This window comes from Mus caroli, unplaced genomic scaffold (genome assembly GCF_978045245.1).
Source record: "Mus caroli unplaced genomic scaffold, Mus_caroli_1 scaffold_18, whole genome shotgun sequence".
Classification (NCBI taxonomy): Eukaryota; Metazoa; Chordata; class Mammalia; order Rodentia; family Muridae; genus Mus; species Mus caroli.
The window spans coordinates 68,637,886-68,657,937 of record NW_028227273.1 but is presented as its reverse complement, the minus strand read 5'-3'; the positions used below and the strand labels follow the sequence as shown (position 1 = coordinate 68,657,937).

The 20,052-nt window shown below is 53.8% G+C and overlaps 3 protein-coding genes across 6 annotated transcripts in view; 2 read left to right on the top strand and 1 right to left on the bottom strand.

Moving 5' to 3' along the window:
- The first annotated feature begins 6,719 nt into the window (after window positions 1-6,719).
- On the top strand, window positions 6,720-8,288 carry LOC110284206 (tryptase beta-2). Its single transcript, XM_021149897.2, has 6 exons — window positions 6,720-6,799; window positions 7,008-7,077; window positions 7,202-7,367; window positions 7,488-7,753; window positions 7,887-8,050; window positions 8,124-8,288. The coding sequence occupies exons 2-6, from the start codon at window positions 7,008-7,010 to the stop codon at window positions 8,286-8,288; spliced, it is 831 nt and encodes a 276-aa protein (XP_021005556.1). The 5' UTR covers window positions 6,720-6,799.
- Window positions 8,289-9,834: 1,546 nt separating this feature from the next.
- On the top strand, window positions 9,835-14,693 carry Tpsg1 (tryptase gamma 1). Of its 2 annotated transcripts, XM_085833145.1 has the most exons (4): window positions 9,835-9,904; window positions 12,895-13,066; window positions 13,568-13,833; window positions 14,118-14,693. In XM_085833145.1, the coding sequence occupies exons 3-4, from the start codon at window positions 13,656-13,658 to the stop codon at window positions 14,651-14,653; spliced, it is 714 nt and encodes a 237-aa protein (XP_085689271.1). In that variant the 5' UTR covers window positions 9,835-9,904; window positions 12,895-13,066; window positions 13,568-13,655; the 3' UTR covers window positions 14,654-14,693. The 2 variants fall into 2 exon arrangements, with proteins under 2 accessions (XP_085689271.1, XP_085689270.1); XM_085833144.1 differs by lacking the exons at window positions 9,835-9,904; window positions 12,895-13,066 and having other exon boundaries at window positions 13,580-13,833; window positions 14,118-14,263; window positions 14,351-14,693.
- A 30-nt stretch (window positions 14,694-14,723) lies between these two features.
- The window catches only part of Cacna1h (calcium voltage-gated channel subunit alpha1 H), a 59,425-nt gene continuing 54,096 nt past the window's right edge, over window positions 14,724-20,052 (bottom strand). For all 3 annotated transcript variants that reach the window (XM_029471410.2, XM_021149895.3, XM_085833143.1), the window contains 6 exons: window positions 19,199-19,277; window positions 18,169-18,290; window positions 17,831-18,076; window positions 17,571-17,739; window positions 17,246-17,406; window positions 14,724-16,542 (listed from right to left, as the gene is read on the bottom strand). In XM_029471410.2, coding sequence (XP_029327270.1) covers window positions 15,499-16,542; window positions 17,246-17,406; window positions 17,571-17,739; window positions 17,831-18,076; window positions 18,169-18,290; window positions 19,199-19,277 — 1,821 coding nt within the window. In that variant the 3' untranslated portion in view covers window positions 14,724-15,498. The remainder of the gene's footprint in view (window positions 16,543-17,245; window positions 17,407-17,570; window positions 17,740-17,830; window positions 18,077-18,168; window positions 18,291-19,198; window positions 19,278-20,052) is intronic.

The window sequence follows — 20,052 nt, the reverse complement described above, 5'->3', positions numbered from 1 at the left end:
ACCAACGAGGCATGGCTCCCAGGGACTGAAGCGGCAAGCACAGGACATGCATAGGTCGGCAGTAGGTCCTCTGTGTATGTAACTGGCTGTTAGCTTGGTGCTTCTGTGGCTTCCTAACAGTGGGAGCGGGTGTGTCTCTGACTCTTTTGCCTGCTCTAGGGAATTGTCCTACAGGGTTGCCCTGTCCAACCTCAGTCTGAGGGCTCTTGCCTTGTCTTATGTGTCTTATTTTGTCCTGTGTGACTGTCATCTCTTGAAGTCTGTTCTTCTGTGAAATGGAAAGGAGGCTGAGTGGATTTGGGGCAGAGAGAAGGTGGGGAGTAGCTGGGAGGAATGAAGGGAGGGGAAACTGTGGTTGGGATGGGTTATATGAGAGAAAAGTCTATTTTCAATAAAAAATATTGAAAATAAACTTTTAACATTAAAAAAAAAGAAGAAGATGGCTCAGTGTATAAAGACACTTGCCACCAAACCTGACCACCTGAGTTGGAGCCCTGGGACCACATTGTAGGAGAGAATCAATTCCTGGATATTGTCCTGTGACCTCCACTCATGTACTGTGGGGTGTGTGCACACACATGGATAGAAGCTTGCTGGTGAGCTAGCATACCTGGGGAGTTCTGGTCCAGTGGAAGAGCCAGCCTCAAAAAAACCAAACCAAAAAAGAAGAAAGGAGAGAGAGGGAGGAAGGGTGGGAGGGAGGGAGGGAGGGAGGGAGAGAGAGAGAGAGAGAGAGAGAGAGAGAGAGAGAGAGAGAGAGAGAGAGAGAGAGAAGTGGGCAAGACTTGAGGAATGACACACGTGTGTAGACATGTACATGTATAGTTGTACATGTATAAACATGCACACACACACAATTTCATACAGAAACTTCCAGAAAAGCCATTTGTCTGGTTCAAAGACTTTTATTTCTGAACCACTAAAGGTTTGGACTGTGTGAGGGCTTCGGATTTTCACCGGCCTCTCCTTTTTTCTTTTCTTTCTTTTTTTTAAAAGGGGATTTTTTTTTTTTTTATGGTGCTGCCCTACTGAGTCAGGACACATCTAAAGACACTGTCACTGAGGGATTCTCAGGCACTGTTTGGCATCCACCTACCACCTCACTGGGAATGCGAAAGCAGAAGGAGGCTGACTAGAATCCCTGGTGCACTTGGTCTCCCTGCTATGTCCGTCAGTCTGATGTGGACAGTTGGATTATTCAGTTCCATTTCTTGGCTTTTCTGAGCCCACAAAATTTCTGAGTATTGCATTTTGGAAAAATTATACTCAAGCAGGGCTGTCTGATATTTCTCATGATTAGACTGAAGTCAGACATCTCATGACACCATCACAAATGTGACTCAGACCTAGTCTTGTCTTATCAAATGCCTGCCACTTCAGTTCTTGGTGCTTGGTGCTTGATTAGAGGCCCTCAGCCTCCCCAGAGAAATTCCTCTCTTCACCCCTCACTACCAAGCACTTAGCACTACCAAGTGCCTAGGGCAGAGAGTGAAACTTTATCTGATTTCTTAACAGAATTTTAATCACTGATTCACTTATCGGTGACTACATTGACTCATAATCTTCTATTTTAGTCAATGAATCTCCACGTCTCTCTTTCCCCCAGTTCCTATTTGCTATTCCAGGTTCTGACAGGGCTTCCAGGGCCTCCTGAAAGCTGGCTTCCGTCTTTAGGCTTCTGCTCCATCTCTTTGGCATTATCTAATTATGGAAAATAATTCCAGGTCCTCTTGCACTTCCTTTGATCCAGAATCCTTCTCAGAGGACAAAGCTAGGGATTACATACACACGTGTGTGTGCAAACTCAGACACACGCATGTGCTTATGCAGTGCACATGGGCACACATACTGTCAAGTGAACTCTTTCTCTGGGGAGATTTAGCAAACACTAACCCCTTCCTTATAAAAGCAGTAATGACAAAATCAAGGTGTGATTCCAAACTCAGGAGCCTGTCAGGCATCTGGACCGTGCCACCAGACAGAAGAACTATTAAGGTTGAGCAGGCTCAAAACCCAGAGAATCTCAGAATTGAGAATGGCAGGCATGGAGTCAGCTCCCTGCCAAACTATCTGATCTGGAACACGTAACCGCGACACCCCACTGAGAGGACCATGACGATCTGCCAGATGGCATAAAAACATGGAGTTCTCCATGTTAATGAGGTATCTAAATAGGCCTTGAGTGTTCAGGCAATGAGTGAGCTTCCCTTCCCAGGTGTTCCTTCCTACAAAAGGTTCACCCTTATTAAGGTGTATGCATTCACCTCCACCATCAAATAAAACAGTTCGGACAAGCAAGGACCATCTTCTTCATCAAGTATGGCCACGGGGTGGGGGTGGGGGGTGGTGAGGGGGAGGGCTTCATTGCAAAGAGCCACATCTAAATCTCCCCCCAAAGGCCTTCTCTCTTCAAACCCCTCCTACTCTCGGCAGTCAGAACCATACCAGATTCCATCCCAGTCCTGGGCTCAGCCATCCCTTCCTGTCTGATGTATAGGTACCCCAAGGAGAGGACTGTGGATCCCCATTCCCAACTCCTAGTGGCACTTCAGTGGCATCTGGGTACACAGGAGGCCAGCAACTGTCTCAGACTCCGCTGTTTCTCATCTGGGTAAACACGGACTGGGACCCCTATTATGGACTGTGTTCTACCTCCCCTGAGCAGCTTGCCGGTGGTGCTCAGGCATGCCAGCAGCGAGGCAGACAAGCAGCCCGACAAGGAACAAAGTGTTTCTTGGATTTACAGAACATGGATAAGGGATTACTTTCAGGAGGGTGGGTAACCCCAAAGCAATTGCACCATCTAACAGTCTCACCTCAACATGGGCAAAGATCCCCCCTCCTCCACTTAACCTCCTATACTCTCTATACATTTGTACCTCCCCAGACCATGAGGTTGTGTGCATTTAGGCATGACTGTATGATAGCTAATGACCCTCCATATCCCTTTCTCCTCCTCAGCATCCTCCCTCCTCCTCCTCTTCATATTCCTCCTCTTCCTTTTGTTTTGTTTTTCAAGACAAGGTTTCTTTGTGTAGCTCTGGCTGTCTTGGAACTCACTGTGTAGACAAGGCTGTCCTGGAACTCACAGAGATCCACCTGCCTCTGCCTCTCAAGTGCTGGGATCAACTCTCTGGCCACCACTATCTGGCATCTCCCCTTTTTCTATGAAGGAATCAACAGACAACAAGCAGTTCTGATGAAGATGATAATTGTCACTCTACAACACATCCAAATGTGTGCATTCATGATCATACACCCACATCTTACATCTATGTTTCTATAGCTACAATGAAAACAGCAAGCTTTTGGTTACAGTTCTCTTCCAAAGTGTCACCCAGGTTTATTCCTTTTTATCTTGGGCTGCTGGTCTACATCCCCACCCCCACCCCACCCCGCCCATTGTTTAGGCAAAGAAGAGGGTTGGCCTAGGTCTCCAGCTGCTGCATTCACTCCAGTAGCAACAAGAGCAACAGGCCCCGAAAACCTGGGCGGGCGAAAAGTTCACGGAAACTTAGTCTCCTGGAATCGTGGCATCCTGTATAAAGAATGCTCCAATGTCCTTGCTTTAGTTGGTAAACAGATCTGTGTGCTTTCCCTTAATATTGCTTTATTACAAGTGCTCCTAAGGATTGATATTTTGACATATAGCTAAGTTAGATTCTAGGCAGTCCTTGATCCAACCCTGGGCATGGATAGCTAAGTCACTGCCCTACACAGAAATTTACCATTATCTAGGAAGAAGGAAGTTTGTGACCTTCGTGCCCTTGCCCCTGGCTTCTAAGATTAAGTGAACCTTAGGTGGAGCTGTTTTTTTTTTTTTTTTTTTTTTCCAGTTGTTAACATTGAATTTTATCCCTGTTGGTTCTGGCCAGTCCTTCCTCGAGTTCACATTCCTCTGTTTTGTGTAAGAATCCAGTAACCTCTTTGTACCTTGCCGGTGTGTCACCCAACTTCCCTATTTTCTTCAGTATAAAAAGTTTGATGTGAGGTGGGCGTGGTGGCACATGCCTTTAATCCCAGTACTTGGGAGGCAGAGGCAGGCGGATTTCTGAGTTTGAGGCCAGCCTGGTCTATAGAGTGAGTTCCAGGACAGCCAGGGCTACACAAAGAAACCCCGTCTTGAAAAACGAAGGAAAAAAAAATAAGTTTGATGCTCGATTTAACAAATTACATTCAGATCCACACTCCTTTGTGTCGAGTCTGTTTGTTACCCCACTTTCGCTGATTCTTTACCCACCTGTAACCCAACCCGAGTTTTGCCTGTGGATCAAGGATCCAAGTGAGGTTCGTCTGCGGCATCCAGCAGCCCTGATTCTGCCTTCTCTCTCCATGGCGGAAACAAAGGCTCAGAGTGAGGTTATCAACCAAGGTCTCATGTAGAGGGTCTGCCTATCCTGGTTCACTCAGTTTATGCTAGCTCACTCCTAGGGGCTTCTATCACACCCCTGGGAGGTGCCTAGCAGTGTGCCTGGTCACAGAGGTCTGGCCTGCCCTCTTCTGGAGACACCGAGAACTGTGGCATGAGGATCAAACCAGGCTTTGCAAATGGTTGGTTGTAGTTTACATAGGAAAGCCTCAGCGGCCTTCAAATGCAGGGATATACAAAGGCAGCCACACTCATAGTTCCATAATAATTGGGAGGTAAACTTGGAAATCAATACCGTTTGCTAGCACTAGCTGTAAGGATTATACATCTTCTTGGTTTTGTGGTTTCTTTAAGCCATCAATTATTTTCAGTTGAGTTTTGAAAGTTGACATTTAAAGGTATGTTCATTTCCAGAAGTTCCTTGATGTTGAACCAGACTGCGTCCTCTTACCATCTTCTTTCTGGGACAGGACTTTATCTTCAGATCCCAGGGTAGCAGAGATGCTGGTGACACATTCCCTCAGAATCTGCCACGCTGAGAAAACCTTGCTCTTTTTGAATTTTGTTTTGAGCCAGGATCTTTCTATGTAGGTCCAGACCTCAATTCTTTTCCAGGATTACATGCAGGGGCCACTACTTTCACCTCCTTAGATTAGTTGCTGCCTGAACCAATCAGAATTCTTGGAAGTACTAAGAGCCACAGTCCGATCCAATGGTGCATGCAGGCCCTAACACCCTTTGGACCCTCCATGGTTGGAGCCTCTTGTGTGTCCTTAGGATCTCTCTCCCTCCCCTCTCTCCCCCTCTCTCTTCTCTGTCTCTCTCTGTCTCCCTCTGCTCTCTCTCTGTGTCTTTCTCTGTCTCTCTCTGTTCCTTCCTCCTTCCCTCCCTCTCCCTCTGCTCTCTCTCTCTGTCTCTGTCTGTCTCTGTCTCTCTCTCTCTCTCATCTTTAGACCTCTGCATTTCTGTCTTGTCTGCTGTGTTGAGAGTGGTGGGGATGTCTGGTTAGAGAGTGGGTCTGTCCAGAGCTGCCCAAGGAGTTCAGGAGTCCAGAAGAGTGAGCCTCTGAGGTGTGCAGAGAGCAGGGCAGGACAGAGCAGGACAGTCCTTGGAGAAACCCAGGAAGTGTTAGTGGGGACCAAGCTGGTGATGAAGTCTTGAGGAGGCAACTGTAGAGGGGACCTGCAGGACAGAGGAGCCAGGCGGTGGGGTGGATGGGGAGGCAGGACAGTGGGCTTCTGAGGAGAGGCTGCTAGCTTTTCAGGTTGCCCTCCTCTGCTTGTGTTGCCCCTCAGCTGATGAAATGCTCTATGAAGGGCTCATCTTATCAGATGTCTGATAAACCTCCCACCACCCCATCAGGAGACTTGGGCAGATATGGCCTGGAGGTCACACTGCAGGATTTATCAGTAGAGCTTCGTCTGATGGGTCAGCAGGGCTGTTGTACCGTGACACTCGTTACTCATCTCTGCCAAAATCAGCTGATTGCTATTTTGACAAAGGGATCATGTGATCCTCTCCAGTGGAAAGCTGAGCCCAACCCTGAGGACTCAGAGGACACAAGATGAACGACGCTGTTACCCATTGTGCTCTGCTCCTTTGGGATGGCTCATAGACACCATCATCTCCTGTTCTGTCTCACTCTTGGGAAATGAGTTAGAGTGCGTCAACATGTCATGCTAGGGCGACACTGAGCCAGGAGCCTTCTTGAGACCTTCTCTATATCCCTGGGATGGGATCCCCATCTCAACAGTTGGAAGGAGCAGCAGCTGGGTGATGCAGAGCACTCAACTGAGAGGCATCCTCAGTATGCGGTGCTCTGCCCATGGTGGACAGAGCAGACCTGGTGGTGGCAGAGCAGAGTAACATCCTGAGCAGATGGGGGCCACACCTGCCCAGGTCTCCTGATGTGGAGGGCTGCTTGTGAGACATCTGGCAAGCTCAGCATTTCCTTGGACATTTCACCAGCTGAGGAGCAAGACATGAAGAGGAGGCAAATCTGAGAAGAGGCTACCAGCCTCCCCTCAGAAGATATCTCTTTCCAGGGAGGGCTGGGGATGACCACTGTCCTGCCAGCCCATCCACCCCACTACCTGACTCCCCTATCCTGGACCCAGAGCAGTTGCATCTCAGAACTCTGCCTTCCATAGTCTGAAATACCAAGACTCTGTGTGTGTGTGTGTGTGTGTGTGTGTGTGTGTGTGTGTATGACTGATCCTCTCATTGTGCACTCAACCGTGTGACCTGTGGTCATCAGAAGGGCATCTGGGTGGTGGGGACACATGTTACATGGAGACCTTTGATCTAAATCACTATTTCCTTTGTGTCTGGATTGGTGGGCGCTGTGTCCCTCCTCTCATGCACTCTGGTCTGGAAAAATAAAAAGGCAGAGGACAGCAGACCAAGGAGAGAGGAGCAGAGGCAGCCAAGGTAAAGTCCTGGTGTCTATATGTCACCCTGAAGCAGAGTAACCAAGCTTGTGACCTTTGTAACCTGGTGCACCAAGACTGCAGACTCCTGGGATGAACCTGCCTTCCGTTTCATGGGCCCTGGTTCCATTCTGGACTTGATATTCTGCCAGCCCCAGTCCAGCCCTGTCTCCTAGCTGGACTCAGGCTGTGCTCCTCGCTGCTTCCAGATGCTGAAGCGGCTGCAGCAGCTGCTGCTGGCACTGTCCCTCCTGGCTAGTCTGGTGTACTCGGCCCCTCGTAAGTTGTCTTGAGCCCTCCCTGTCTCTCCCTCACCTTCACAGGCCACAGGAATGGGGAGTCTAGAGAATCCCAGGGTTAGCTCCAAGGCAGGGCACGGAGGTTGCTTCTTGTCTCTCTCCAGGCCCAGCCAGTCAGCGAGTGGGCATCGTGGGAGGACACGAGGCTTCTGAGAGTAAGTGGCCCTGGCAGGTGAGCCTGAGATTTAAATTAAACTACTGGATACATTTCTGCGGAGGCTCTCTCATCCACCCACAGTGGGTGCTCACTGCGGCACACTGTGTGGGACCGTGAGTCTCCCTGGGCCTGGCATGGTGGGATGGGATCTAGATTATTCCCACCATCCCCAGTGTTCCCGAGGATGTCCCCATCCTGGTTGGAGCCTTCCGAGCATGATTGTACTCTTCTAGGCACATCAAAAGCCCACAGCTCTTCCGGGTGCAGCTTCGTGAGCAGTATCTATACTATGGGGACCAGCTCCTCTCTTTGAACCGGATCGTGGTGCACCCCCACTATTACACGGCCGAGGGTGGGGCAGACATTGCCCTGCTGGAGCTTGAAGTCCCTGTGAATGTCTCCACCCATATCCACCCCATATCCCTGCCCCCTGCCTCGGAGACCTTCCCCCCAGGGACATCGTGCTGGGTGACAGGCTGGGGCGACATTGATAATGACGGTATGTGGCAAGGATAGCTGCCAGTTAGGCAGGGACTAAGTCTCCTCCAACCCCAGCATTGGAGGGTGGGCAGGGATTCTAGTGGCTGGTTACTCATGAGCCTCCCTCAAAGGCTGCATTTGTCTCACCCCAGAACCTCTCCCACCTCCTTATCCTCTGAAGCAAGTGAAGGTCCCCATCGTGGAAAACAGCCTGTGTGACCGGAAGTACCACACTGGCCTCTACACGGGAGATGATTTTCCCATTATCCATGATGGCATGCTGTGTGCTGGAAATACCAGGAGAGACTCCTGCCAGGTAGGTCCTGTGTCCCCCCTGCACCACACCCCATCTGGTCTCCATACTGTGTGCTGACCCCTGTCTTCTTCAGGGCGATTCAGGGGGGCCACTGGTCTGCAAAGTGAAGGGTACCTGGCTGCAGGCAGGAGTGGTCAGCTGGGGTGAGGGTTGCGCACAGCCCAACAAGCCTGGCATCTACACCCGGGTGACATACTACTTGGACTGGATCCACCGCTATGTCCCTGAGCATTCCTGAGACCCATCCAGGGTCAGGCAAGAACCAGGGCCGTGCTGTCTTTAACTCACTGCTTCCTGGTCAGGTGGAACCCTTGCCTTCCTTGTTCTCTGTCTCCCCTGTCTACTAGGTGTCCCTCTGAGCCCCCCAACCCCCAGTTCCATCTTGAGTCCCTAGCCACTCCGGTCCCCTCTTGCCTCCCACCACATAATAGTTGCATTGTGTGGCTCCCTCTCTTCTGTGGCTCATTAAAGTACTTGAAAACAGCTATTGGAGTTGCTCCAAGAGTTCAAGGTCATCCTTGTCTATGTATTGAGGTTGAGGCCAGTCTGGGATATGTGATGCGCCATCCCAAGACCATAAAGATCAAAAATAAGTTCACACAGCGGCACATTTGCCTGCTACAGTACACAGCATCACATCTGGCTGCCCCAGTCACACAGGAGCACATCTGGCTGCTCCAGTCACACAGCAGCACATCTGGCTGCCCCAGTCACACAGCAGCACATCTGGCTGCCCCAGTCACGCAGTGGCACATCTGGCTGCTCCAGTCACACAGTGGCACATCTGGCTGCTCTAGTCATGCAGTGGCGCATCTGGCTGCTCCAGTCACACAGCGGAACATCTGGCCACTCCAGTCATGCAGTGGCACATCTGGCAGCACTTTGCTTTGGGTATTCTCATTTGAGCCTCTTGGCCCTTGGGTGCTCATGGCCGTTCCTGCACACACACATATGCTTATATCTGAAACTTTCTGCTGAAGGGAGCTGTTGGCCCATGAATAGGCCCCACTGGGGTGTCCATTCCCTGTTTGTTGGAATGTCACCTATGTTCCATAATCATTCCGCAGCAACCTGCCTCTTTGTCTCCTGTCTTCTTTCAGCCGTTCTGTATTGGAGATGACATCTGATGAGGGTGACATCTACATTTTACAATTACTGCTGAGTGCTGACCTTTCCCTCTCTTGGATGGAGCCCTCATCCTTGATGGGAATTTAGGTCAGTTGTCCCACCCAGTGCTAGGTGTCATCTCTGGCTCTGTGTGTGTGTGTGTGTGTGTGACACTCTTAGCCACTGAACCATCTCTCGAGTTCCTTAGTTTTCATTTTTAATGTCAAACAACAGACTCATCCATCACAAAAAATAAAAGGTGAAAGTACTCGGTCCCTCGTTCCTCCAGCCCCACCCATCTCATTCCTCCAGCCCCACCCATCTCATTCCTCCAGCCCCACCCATCTCATTCCTCCAGCCCCACCCATCTCATTCCTCCAGCCCCACCCATCTCATTCCTCCAGCCCCACCCATCTCATTCCTCCAGCCCCACCCATCTCATTCCTCCAGCCCCACCCATCTCACTCTCAGGGTCACGGTGAATCCGATGGGTGGCAGCACTCTGATAAGGCCATTCAGCCATCCTTAGTGAAGATGGGGGGGGGGGGCACTGGGAGGATGCAGAGTGGGGGATGGACTAGGATCTCCAGTGAGAAGCTCAGTTCAGCCCAGCCCAGCCGTCAGGTGACAGATTAAAAAACGGTCATTGGATTCATCTCTGCCATGGGCTACAGGGACCAGGCTTAGCTGAGAGTTTTCAGTGGGCAACATCCAAACCCACTGTCTCAGCCAGAGGCCAGTACCCAGGTAAGCAGGCTATTTTAGCAGATATAGCCCTAAGCTCTCTCTCTCTCTCTGGTGTGTGTGTGTGTGTGTGTGTGTGTGTGTGAGAGAGAGAGAGAGAGAGAGAGAGAGAGAGAGAGAGAGAGAGAGAGAGAGAGAGAGAGAGAGAGAGATTAGGTCTCCAAATACCAAAAGCAAGAGAAAGTGGGGCAGATAAAGATCCTTAAGTTCTCTCCTATGTGGACCCTGAGGTTCAGAAGGTCAGGACTTGGGGCAGGGGCTCTGATCCCATGGAAACCCCAGTGTCATCAGGCTCTTGGGTTGGTTGGGATGACACGTAAGAGCACATGGACCCCTTCCCTCCACTGTCTGCCATTTGTTGGGGGTAGACTGGCAGGCAGGTCCCATGTTCCCAACAGTCCCCTCTCAGGTGTACAGCTACCTAAGGGAGGCCAGTCACACAGGGCGAGCTGATAGTGTATTCGTCTGTCACTAAGGCAAACATTCCGCATGCATCCTTGTGCTGTGGGGCAAGTAGGCAGGAAGCAGGCGAACTTCACCCCGCGCTGTCACATCCTGAGGAAGCAGTGAACAACTCTCTACTGACAGTTTTCCCGAATCTAAGAGGGGATTCCTGACCTCGAAAGTGTCAGTGGGACCCTCCGACCCTGGGTCTGTGATTTGGAGCCGGGAAAAGTTCCTGGCTCTGGCCACACCCATGGCCAGCAGGTCGTTACGCTCCAGACAGGACAGAAGCCTTATGCAGGCAGTGAGATCTGACTCTACTTACCTGGGGTGGAGTTAGGAGACCCAGGGACACAGAGAGAGGGCTGGCCCCTCTGGAGCCTTGGAGGCTGAGACTCTGGAGACTGGGAGATGCATACTCTGTAGGAACCAAGGCTGTGGCGCCCTCTCCACACTGGGAGAAGAGAAGCTTGGGTTGTGGTGTGGACAGTTGGGTCCCATTCTGTCCCTGCTATGTTCTGTGTCATTGAATGTGTCCCTTGCTGCCAAGGTTGGGTGTAGCCTTCAAATGAGACAAATAAAGTTGACAGCCCCTCCCTGTGGTGTGCAATAGGATCAGGTGAGGAGCCTGTATCCTCCTCCCTCCCACCCTGCGGCAGGTGTGAAGCCATCCCTATCCAACCCCATACTGATAGGCCTGGGGCTGGGCAGGGGCATGGGGTGGTCCTGACTCTGCTGTGGGAAGACACCATGGCTCTGGGGCCCTACTGTGGCATCCTACTGTTTCTGGCTGTTTCTGGTGAGTGAACTGGCTTGGGGTTGGTGTGGCACTGGGGTGGGAGGGGCCTGCTTCCTCTCGGGACCTTCCCCTGCATTTATTCTATTTTCCACTCTGGGCCAGAGCTCAGAGAAATCTGGGAGCCATGTAATCTGGGAGGGGTCCGGGTACCTTGAAGCCTGGCCTTAGACAAGCAAAGCCAAGTTCTTCATGGTGGCCTCTGCTTTGTCTGGGCTCCTCAGCTGGGCAGCTTGGCTGTCATTACTGGAGACAGAGGCTTGGGTGTATGTGTGGGGACACCTACAGGACTAGATCCTGGAAGGACCCACCTCAAGGAGGACCTAGAGGTTGTGAGGGGCTGAGGCTCACTGCCTCCCAGCTGTTGTTTATGGCCCATGGCTGGTCCCACCCTACCCTGGAACTGGGATGCAGCTGACCAGGCCCCAATCAATTAGCTGGGCCCCACCCAGCTGGGCCCCACCTACTTGGCTAGATCTAGCTTTAGCTGCCCAGGATGGGAACATCTACCTCAGCGCCATGTTGGGACCTTCCAGGGTGGGGGGCAGTGCTTAGGCCTACAGGACCAGAGTCACTCCCACAGGCAGCTCCCCTAATCCCTCTGTCTCCATCCTTCAGGCATCACCCACGAAGCTCTACAGTCAGGTACATCTCCAGCAGATATTTCGGGATTAGAGACCAGTCCTGGCAGGCAGACCCTAGAGGGGCAGTGCCTGTGGTGGGAGAGAGTGACCTGGCCCAGGGAGGCTATGATTTGCCGCAGGCTTCTCCTGGGAAGCTGCACCTCTGCCCCATTTGTATCTTCGAGAGCCACTCTCCATCTCCTGCGCCACACAGCCTGCCGGCTCTCACAGATGAGCTCTTTCTTTTGCTGATGTTGCTCTTGGGAAAGAGACTCAAAGCATCTTCCTCAGGACGTACCTGGTGCTCTGGGTGGGAAGGATGTGGTCTCTTCCATTTCTTTTTATCAATGTGGACCCAATTTCGGGTTTCATTTTGTAGTACAGACTAAGGGAAGCCCTCCCCTGTGGGTGATATCTCTAGATTTTCATGAGAAAAAAAGTCGAGGTGAAATTTACATAACATTTACCCACGATACAGTGTAGCATTTGTTGACATTTAACACATCCCCAGTGTTTTGTGATATCACATCTATCTAGTTCCAAACATCCTTCTAAAAAGGAAACCCCCAGCCTCTTGGGCCTCCGTAGCTCCCACCACCTCTGCCCTTCCTCACCCCTTTAATTCCAGGCAGTAAGCCGTTTGCCCAGCTCCACTGAGCATCTTTCTAAGGAGCCTGCTATGTCCTTTGGGGCAGTGTTCGGAAGCCAAGATCCATGAACTTACTGCTTCTAGGGTAGTGGTTCCCAACCTGTGGGGTGCAACCCCTTGGGGGAGATCAAACCCTTTCACAGGGGTCCCCTAACATTTTTTGCATATCAAATATTTATATTATGATTCATAATAGCAAAGTTACAGTTATGAAGTAGCAACATAAATAATTTTATGGTTGGGGGTTACAACAACACGAGCAACTGTATTAATGGGTCCCAGCTTTAGGAAGGTTGAAAACCCTAGTTTCAACCACAATGCTTCTGGAGAGAGACCAGCGGATGGGGAGCAGAGACATTTGTAGATGCCCCAAGATGCTAGGGCTCCCAAGATGGGAGTCATGGAGGGCTCCCAGAGAAAGGGCAGTGAGCAGAAGGCCGGTCTCCAGATTCCCTCGCCAACAGTGTCTCCTCTGGATCAGGGTGTGGCCATCCCCAGGTTACACACTCCGGAAGTCGAATCGTGGGAGGGCATGCCGCCCCAGCAGGCACATGGCCGTGGCAGGCTAGCCTCCGTCTGCACAAGGTGCACGTGTGTGGAGGCTCCCTGCTCAGTCCAGAATGGGTGCTCACAGCAGCCCACTGCTTCTTTGGGTAAGTCACGTCATGAAGCCCGACTGCCTGGCCTTATGGGACAATGACAGCAAACAGGACCTTGATTAGCTGTGACTCACCCTTGAGTCCAAGGGTCCCACCCACCTGCAGTGGCAGTGTGCAGCCCCCTCTCCCACATCTGCCACGGGAGGAGAATGCGACCTCCATTGGGCTTAAGTGTGATGCTGGCCACCCATCTAGCTGGTATCAGGATGTATCTTAAACCAGCCTGCACAGGCCCTTCCACTTGTCTCAAACACTTCTGGAACTGCCTTTCCCCCAGAGTGCCAGACACCTCCCAGCCAACGTCCCAGCTGTTCTTGGGCCCTTATGTGTGAGGCACTGCCAGGTTCAGGCTTCATGTACACAGTAGCTGTTTCTGTGCCTAGCGCTGAGGACAGATGGGACATTGGCTATTGGCAGGGGTGGGCGGTGGGTGGACATTGGTGGTGGTGGTCATTGTTGGAGGGGGACACACTCACATCTCTTCCTGCCTCCCAGGTCTGTGAACTCGTCTGATTATCAGGTGCACTTGGGAGAGCTTACGGTCACACTGTCTCCCCACTTCTCCACTGTAAAACGGATCATCATGTACACTGGCTCCCCAGGACCACCGGGGTCCAGTGGGGACATTGCCCTGGTGCAGCTGGCCTCCCCGGTGGCCCTTTCCAGCCAGGTCCAGCCTGTGTGCCTCCCAGAGGCCTCAGCTGACTTCTACCCTGGGATGCAGTGCTGGGTGACTGGCTGGGGCTACACAGGGGAGGGAGGTAAGGAGTCCCTTCTGAGGTCCTCCCCCATGGGGATAAGGGAAGGTAAGAGGTGCCACCTGGGGAGGAGTGGGAGCCCCTGGTGCCACCGCTTTGCTCCTAGTGGCCACGCCTAAAGGCCAACCACTTATTGGCCTCCACCAAGATCCACATCTGACCCACAGAAAGACAGTGCCAGCACGGGTAGGGGGTTGAACCCCATGAGGGATGTGCCTGCTGCGTGTTCACTCTCAGCAGTGTGAGGCTGGTCACTCAACCTCCTCCTGAACTTTCCTTTCTCTCAGAGCCTCTGAAGCCCCCATACAACCTTCAGGAGGCCAGAGTCTCTGTGGTCGATGTAAAGACCTGCAGCCAGGCTTACAACAGTCCCAACGGCAGCCTCATCCAGCCAGACATGCTATGTGCCCGGGGCCCTGGGGATGCCTGCCAGGTGAGCGGGCTGGGAATGTGGAGGAACGGCGCACCATGGAGCATGGTCCTTAGAATCCCATCCTTGTTTTGCCCTTCTGTCCTGCAGGATGACTCTGGAGGGCCACTAGTCTGCCAGGTGGCTGGAACCTGGCAGCAGGCCGGCGTTGTCAGCTGGGGTGAGGGCTGTGGCCGCCCTGACCGCCCTGGCGTCTATGCCCGGGTTACTGCCTATGTAAACTGGATCCACCACCACATCCCGGAATCAGGGGGCTTGGGAATGCAAGGGCTTCCCTGGGCTCCGCTCCTTGCTGCCCTCTTCTGGCCAAGCCTCTTCCTGCTGCTGGTCTCTGGAGTCCTGATGGCCAAGTACTGGCTGAGCTCTCCCTCCTACCCGGCCTCAGAACTCTGAATGACGTGTCGCAACCAACCCAAGTGTCTTTCTTAAATAAGTTAGTGTTTATTCAGCTTTGCTTTGCCCCTCCCCTCCCCTTAGCTTTGACTTAGGAAGCCAAGTTTTCTGCATCAGATTATTGCAACGTTTAACCTGAATTTGTAGAACGGGATGACATAAAGCAAATGGATGTCAAATGAACGCTGAGCCTGACAGCCTGGGATGGAGGGGAAGCCCCGCCTCAGTTGGGACTGTGACGTCTTATTGCATGGGCCAGTACTCCTTGGTGATGTGGCCCTTCCCAGGGTCACTGCAAAGTTTCTAAACCACCTAAGAGGATGGAATGGTCGGGGTGGGGTACTGTGAGAGGGAAGGATGCCGAGTGATGATGGACAGGAACGAGACCGTGAACGAAGGTGATATTGGTTGTGGCGGCTACAGGACCCAATGTCTGCCCACCAGGGCGCAAGGGGCTCAAGCGTGTACTCCCTATCGGAAACCTGTGTGTGTCACATGGATGGAGCTGTGGTGCCCTCCTGCCCATGAGGAATTTCTGGTCCTTCTCAGGACACAGTCTCTCCTCCTGAGACTGATGACCTGGTCCTGGTACAACTTCTGGTGGTGGTTAAAACTCAGGAAAACCCAAACCTGAATCACCACGAGGGAGGCTCGTGGGGCCCGAGGCTGCTCCTGTGTCATGGTGCAGAGACGGAACGTCTGCTGCCTCTCCCGGGATAGTATTTCCCGGTCCCTCTGCCTTGGTGGGGCCTAAGCCAGGGTCCACTCATAGCCCCGACTGGGGCTACCACCCTGCAGGGAGCCAACGACCTCAATGCCAAAGCCCTGTGGACACACAGCCCAGTCTACACAGGCTCATCTCCACTGTCATCTGGGGCAGGAGTGGCTGGGGGAGACCCTGGTTTCTTCAAGGGGGTCTGGGGCACAGTGAGGTACAGTCCTTGCTCCTTCTCTGGGGGGTCGCCAGAGGGCATACAAAGTTCAGTTTCTAGTATTAGAGGCACTACAGGCCCCAAAGAGGAAACTCTGGGTTCTGGGGTCACACTTTGGTCACTGTCCAAGAAACAGTCTCCACCAGGTCCCCCCATGTCCAGAGGCTCAAAGGCAAAGTTGGGGACAGTCAGATGCTCTGCCCGGCAAGAGGCCTGGCCCCAGCGCTCACCCTTGGCTACAGGGTCCCCTCCAGTGCCTGGGCCCTCTGTAGACTCTGGGCAGTCCCTATGGAGGGCAGCCTCACAGGACGGGGTTCGGCGCCTCAGGGTAGTGTGGCCTCCTTCGGCTGCAGGGGGGCGGGAGGAGCCCTCATCCTCAGTGGGGGGGTCAATGGAGATGCAGGGAGGGCTCATCTTCTTCTTCCTCCGAGCCCCAAGAGCTGGTTCTAGCTCCGAGGCCCGGGCCCTCACTTCCCCAGACTCCAGGTGGCCATCCCCATTATCCAGTTCCACCGAGGACCACCGCTGTGCATCTGGCCGACCTGGTTTGTCCAGGAAGCTCTGAGCATCTACACTGCAGAACCTGTGTGGGTCCCGCCCACTGCCCACTGTGCCTTTTGCAGGAGAGGCTGTCGGGGAGGCCTCTGGGCTGTGGGGCTCTGTAGCTGGCCAGGGGTGGGCTGAGCTGGTGATGTGGCTGACCTCCTCATCGGCTGGGTCTGCTGCTTCAGCATCATCTCCTCCCAGGGTGGGAGGGCGGCTGGAGATGCAGCGCTGCCCAAAAGTGTGCTTGCGGGTACGGACACTGGCAGGCCGTGGGGAGCACGGAGGGGACCGCAGGGTACCCAGAGGTGCCTGGCTCATGGAGCTATTTTCAGCAGGCTCCGTGTAGTCTGGGATGCCGTCTTCTCCAGCGTCATCTATCTGCCCTTCCAGGGACTCTGCGTGCATTGCCTCCTGAAAAGGCACAGAGGCCCAAGTCAAAGGCCCTGTCTAGCACACAGCAGTCAGGCTCCTGCTCTCCCATCTGGGCCCTGGGAAGGTCAGGGCTGGCAATACTCCAAGGTGGCTCGAGACTAGGTGGGACTGGGGGCTGCTGATGTGAACATCCCAGACTTCGACCCACTGACCTATGAGATGTCAGAGGATGAATCTGCTATGCTACTTGGGGTTGAGCTCCTAGTCTTCCAGGGCCTGGGGAAGCCCAAAGGGCCTAGGTCACCTCCCCACTCTTGAGCCCCACAGCCCAACTTGGTATCCCAAGAACAGGAAGTTCCCAAGAGCTTCCAGGTTGTCTGAGGCTCCTGTGCCAGATAGTGGGAACTGACGGGGAAGGTCAGGCAGAGACTTCGGACCAGGCTGGGTGATGCAGGCACATTAGCCACTTTGGGGTTTGAGGTTTCTGCCTAAGGAAGGGACTTGAGTCCCATGAGGGGCTTTGCTACCACAGCTGGCCTCGATAGATTACGCTGAGCCATCTGGTTGAGGACCTGAGACCCACTAAGCAGAGATGGAAAACTCCAAGTCTAAGGATACCTGTAGCATCTTGGGCCTCAAGCATGCTAACCCTGTGACTGGGGAAAAGGAGGCCCGTGGATCCACCCCCCACCCCCACCCCCTACCCCTACCCAAGGCCTGTGAGATGAAGGTTTCTCCTTACCTGTCTGCAGAGTATCCGTGAGAGGCTCAGAGAGCGGGGTGTATCCCGGGGTGAGAGGGCACGAAGGGGGTCGCTGACCCTGGCTGGGGAGGACGCAGCTGATGGGACCTGGAAGGAGGCGCGAGGCTCCAGGGGTGGCGAGTGAGCAGAGGTGACCGGGCCTGGGACAGGGATGCATCTGAACTGTGTGGCCTGACGCCTGTGGGTCCCATCTTTGCCTCCCACCCTCCCTGCCACGCTGCCCAATTTCCCATCTGCCCATCCTCCCTGCCCAGTCCCATGTCCCTGCTGTCCCCACCAGAGTCCACACCCGAAGAAATGCTACCTGTGTAGGTCTCCATCTCCACTTCCTGCAGTGGGTGGGAATGCGGGGCAACCGCAGGAGCCACCGGCCGGAACATGTAGCTGTCATTGGGTAGCGAGAGCATCCTGGACACAGATACTTTGCGCACGACCAGGAGGTTCGGGGTGTCTGGCTGGGTGCCTTGGCTTTCCTATGGTGAGGGAGGCTGCTTTATCAGCTCTGCAGCACCCTCCCCACACCCAGAAACCCTGGGACAGCCCTAGGTCCCTGAGAAGCCTCACCTGTGCTGTGGACGGGGGCTGGGCTGTGGACCCCTGTGCAATCTCCAGCTCGATCTCGGCATCCATCTCCGCATCCTCCCGGGCCTCCTTGTTGCTCTCCTCCAGGTGCTTCATGAGCACGGCCACCACCACGTTGACCAGCACGAACTGGGCGACCAGCACGAAGGTGACGAAGTAGACGGGGGAGAGCGCGGGCAGGTAGCTGAGGCAGTGCTTGTCTTCACGGGTACATTCACGGAGAGTATCCTGGGGTGGGGTGGGGAAGCAGCGGGATCACGGCTCTGTCTTCCCCCTCTGTCAGCTAGGAAAGGGGTGGGGAGGAGCAGCCTCGCAGTTACCTTCATGATCCCATTCCAGTTGTCCCCAGTGGACACTCGGAACAACGTGAGGAAGGCCATGCCAAAGTTGGTGAAGGTGGCGTGTCTGCTCAGGCCCTCACAGGGATTATCCTCGCTGCATTCTGCAAGGAAGAGTCCCCACCCATTCAGAGCCCTCACGCCTCTGTGGGACTGGACAACGTCAGCACACACATCCCATGCTGGGCTGGCCAGGACATCTATGTTTGGAACCTGGGGCCCTGGCCTCTGTTCTACACTGAGCCTGTCCTCAGCAGACATCACTGTCTGAGCTCCTAAGCACCCCCAAGCCCTAGGCCTGGCCTCTGCTCATGGATGGTAGATGCCAAGCAATGGGGTTCTCTGGGGCACAAGGTGGCCTGGCTGTCAAGCCTGGATACCAGACCTATCTTGGGGGACTTGGAGACAGGGAAGAAAGGATTCGTAAGTATTTGTTGGGACTGTGTGAGAGGACTGGGTGGGAGCCATGCCTGGACTCAGCTGTCTGGACAGGAAGACAACAGGCTGTGACAACCTGCATGTCCTCTGCCCAACTGGGGCACACGAAGGCCCCAGAAGATCCTCAGAGTTAGGGGAAGAGTCTAGTAGAGCTGGATAGAGTCCCCAACATGCCCTCGCCCAGACGAGATAAGCTCGCAGACTTGCCTTAGGTAACAATACAGAAGACACATTGCTGACATTTCCTGGGACAACATTCAGGGGGAGGCACGGGGCGGGGGACACTAATGCGTGCATGTCTTCCAAGGTACACATTCACCCTGGGATGTGGCCCTGCCTGCCTGCCTGGCTTGAGTGTGGACATGTGCATCACAGATGTGGGAATGTGTCCCCGAGTGGACATGTCTGTGTACACAGGCGTGAGTATGCGTCCCCGCTCTAAGCGTTGGGCTGGTGAGGTATCGACAGGCCGTCTGAGGCTCGTGGTCTACCTGGTACCTAGGCCAGTACCCTGTGGGGAGGTAGGGTAGGGTCAGGCATCCCCTTTTGGAAGAGGCAGAGTAGCCACACTCACCTAGCCTCCCAAACAGCTCCACTCCCAGGGCAGCATAGATAAAAAACAGGAGCATGAAAAGAAGACCAAGGTTCCCTACCTACACAAGAGAGAAGCAGAATAACATCAGCCCTGTGCTGCCCTGCCCCGCTCTGCTCCGCCCCGCCCCACCCTGCCCCGCCGCTCCCAGCCCCAGGAAGAGGGTCCACCTACAGTTCCACTTAAGCCCCTTGGCCTTCCTGAAGCATCACCCACCCTCAGAGAGCTCCATTCTGGCCCAGCGTTCCCTCTGCAAGCCAGCCTCTGCCCCTCCCTGGTTCTCTGTCTGTTCTTCTAATTGCCCCTGGGAGCTATTCTACCCTCTAGCTGGCCCCTAAGGCTTAGAGAGTCCCACTCAGGGGTCACGCCTACCCATGCAGAGGCCACCTTGGTGTTAAAAGAGTCCTCACACTGGGCTGGTGCTCAGTGGACAGGAGCACTAGCAGGGATCTCGTACTACCACCCATGAGCGTCTGCCAGCCCCAGCACATGCCCACACCACACTCCCAAATCTGCTCCAGCTCCTCTTCAGGGCATTACCCGGGCCTCCCTCACCAACCCCATGGACAGTAAACATGGTGCAAAGTCATTCAGATGGGGCTCAAAATGCTGCTCAAGCCAGCATGTTATCAGGCAAGGTGGAAACAGGCAGTCCAGACGGCTGAAGAGTGGGCAAATGCGTATAAGAGATCATGGTAGGCAGAGATGGTGGTGGGCTGTATAAGTGTGTGGGGAGTCAGGTGAAGAGGAACAAGCTGAGTTTGAGGCCTGTCAGCTGGAGGATACGGGTACAGGTGCAGGGGTGGCCAGGCAGCAGGATGGGCTGTGGAGAGTGT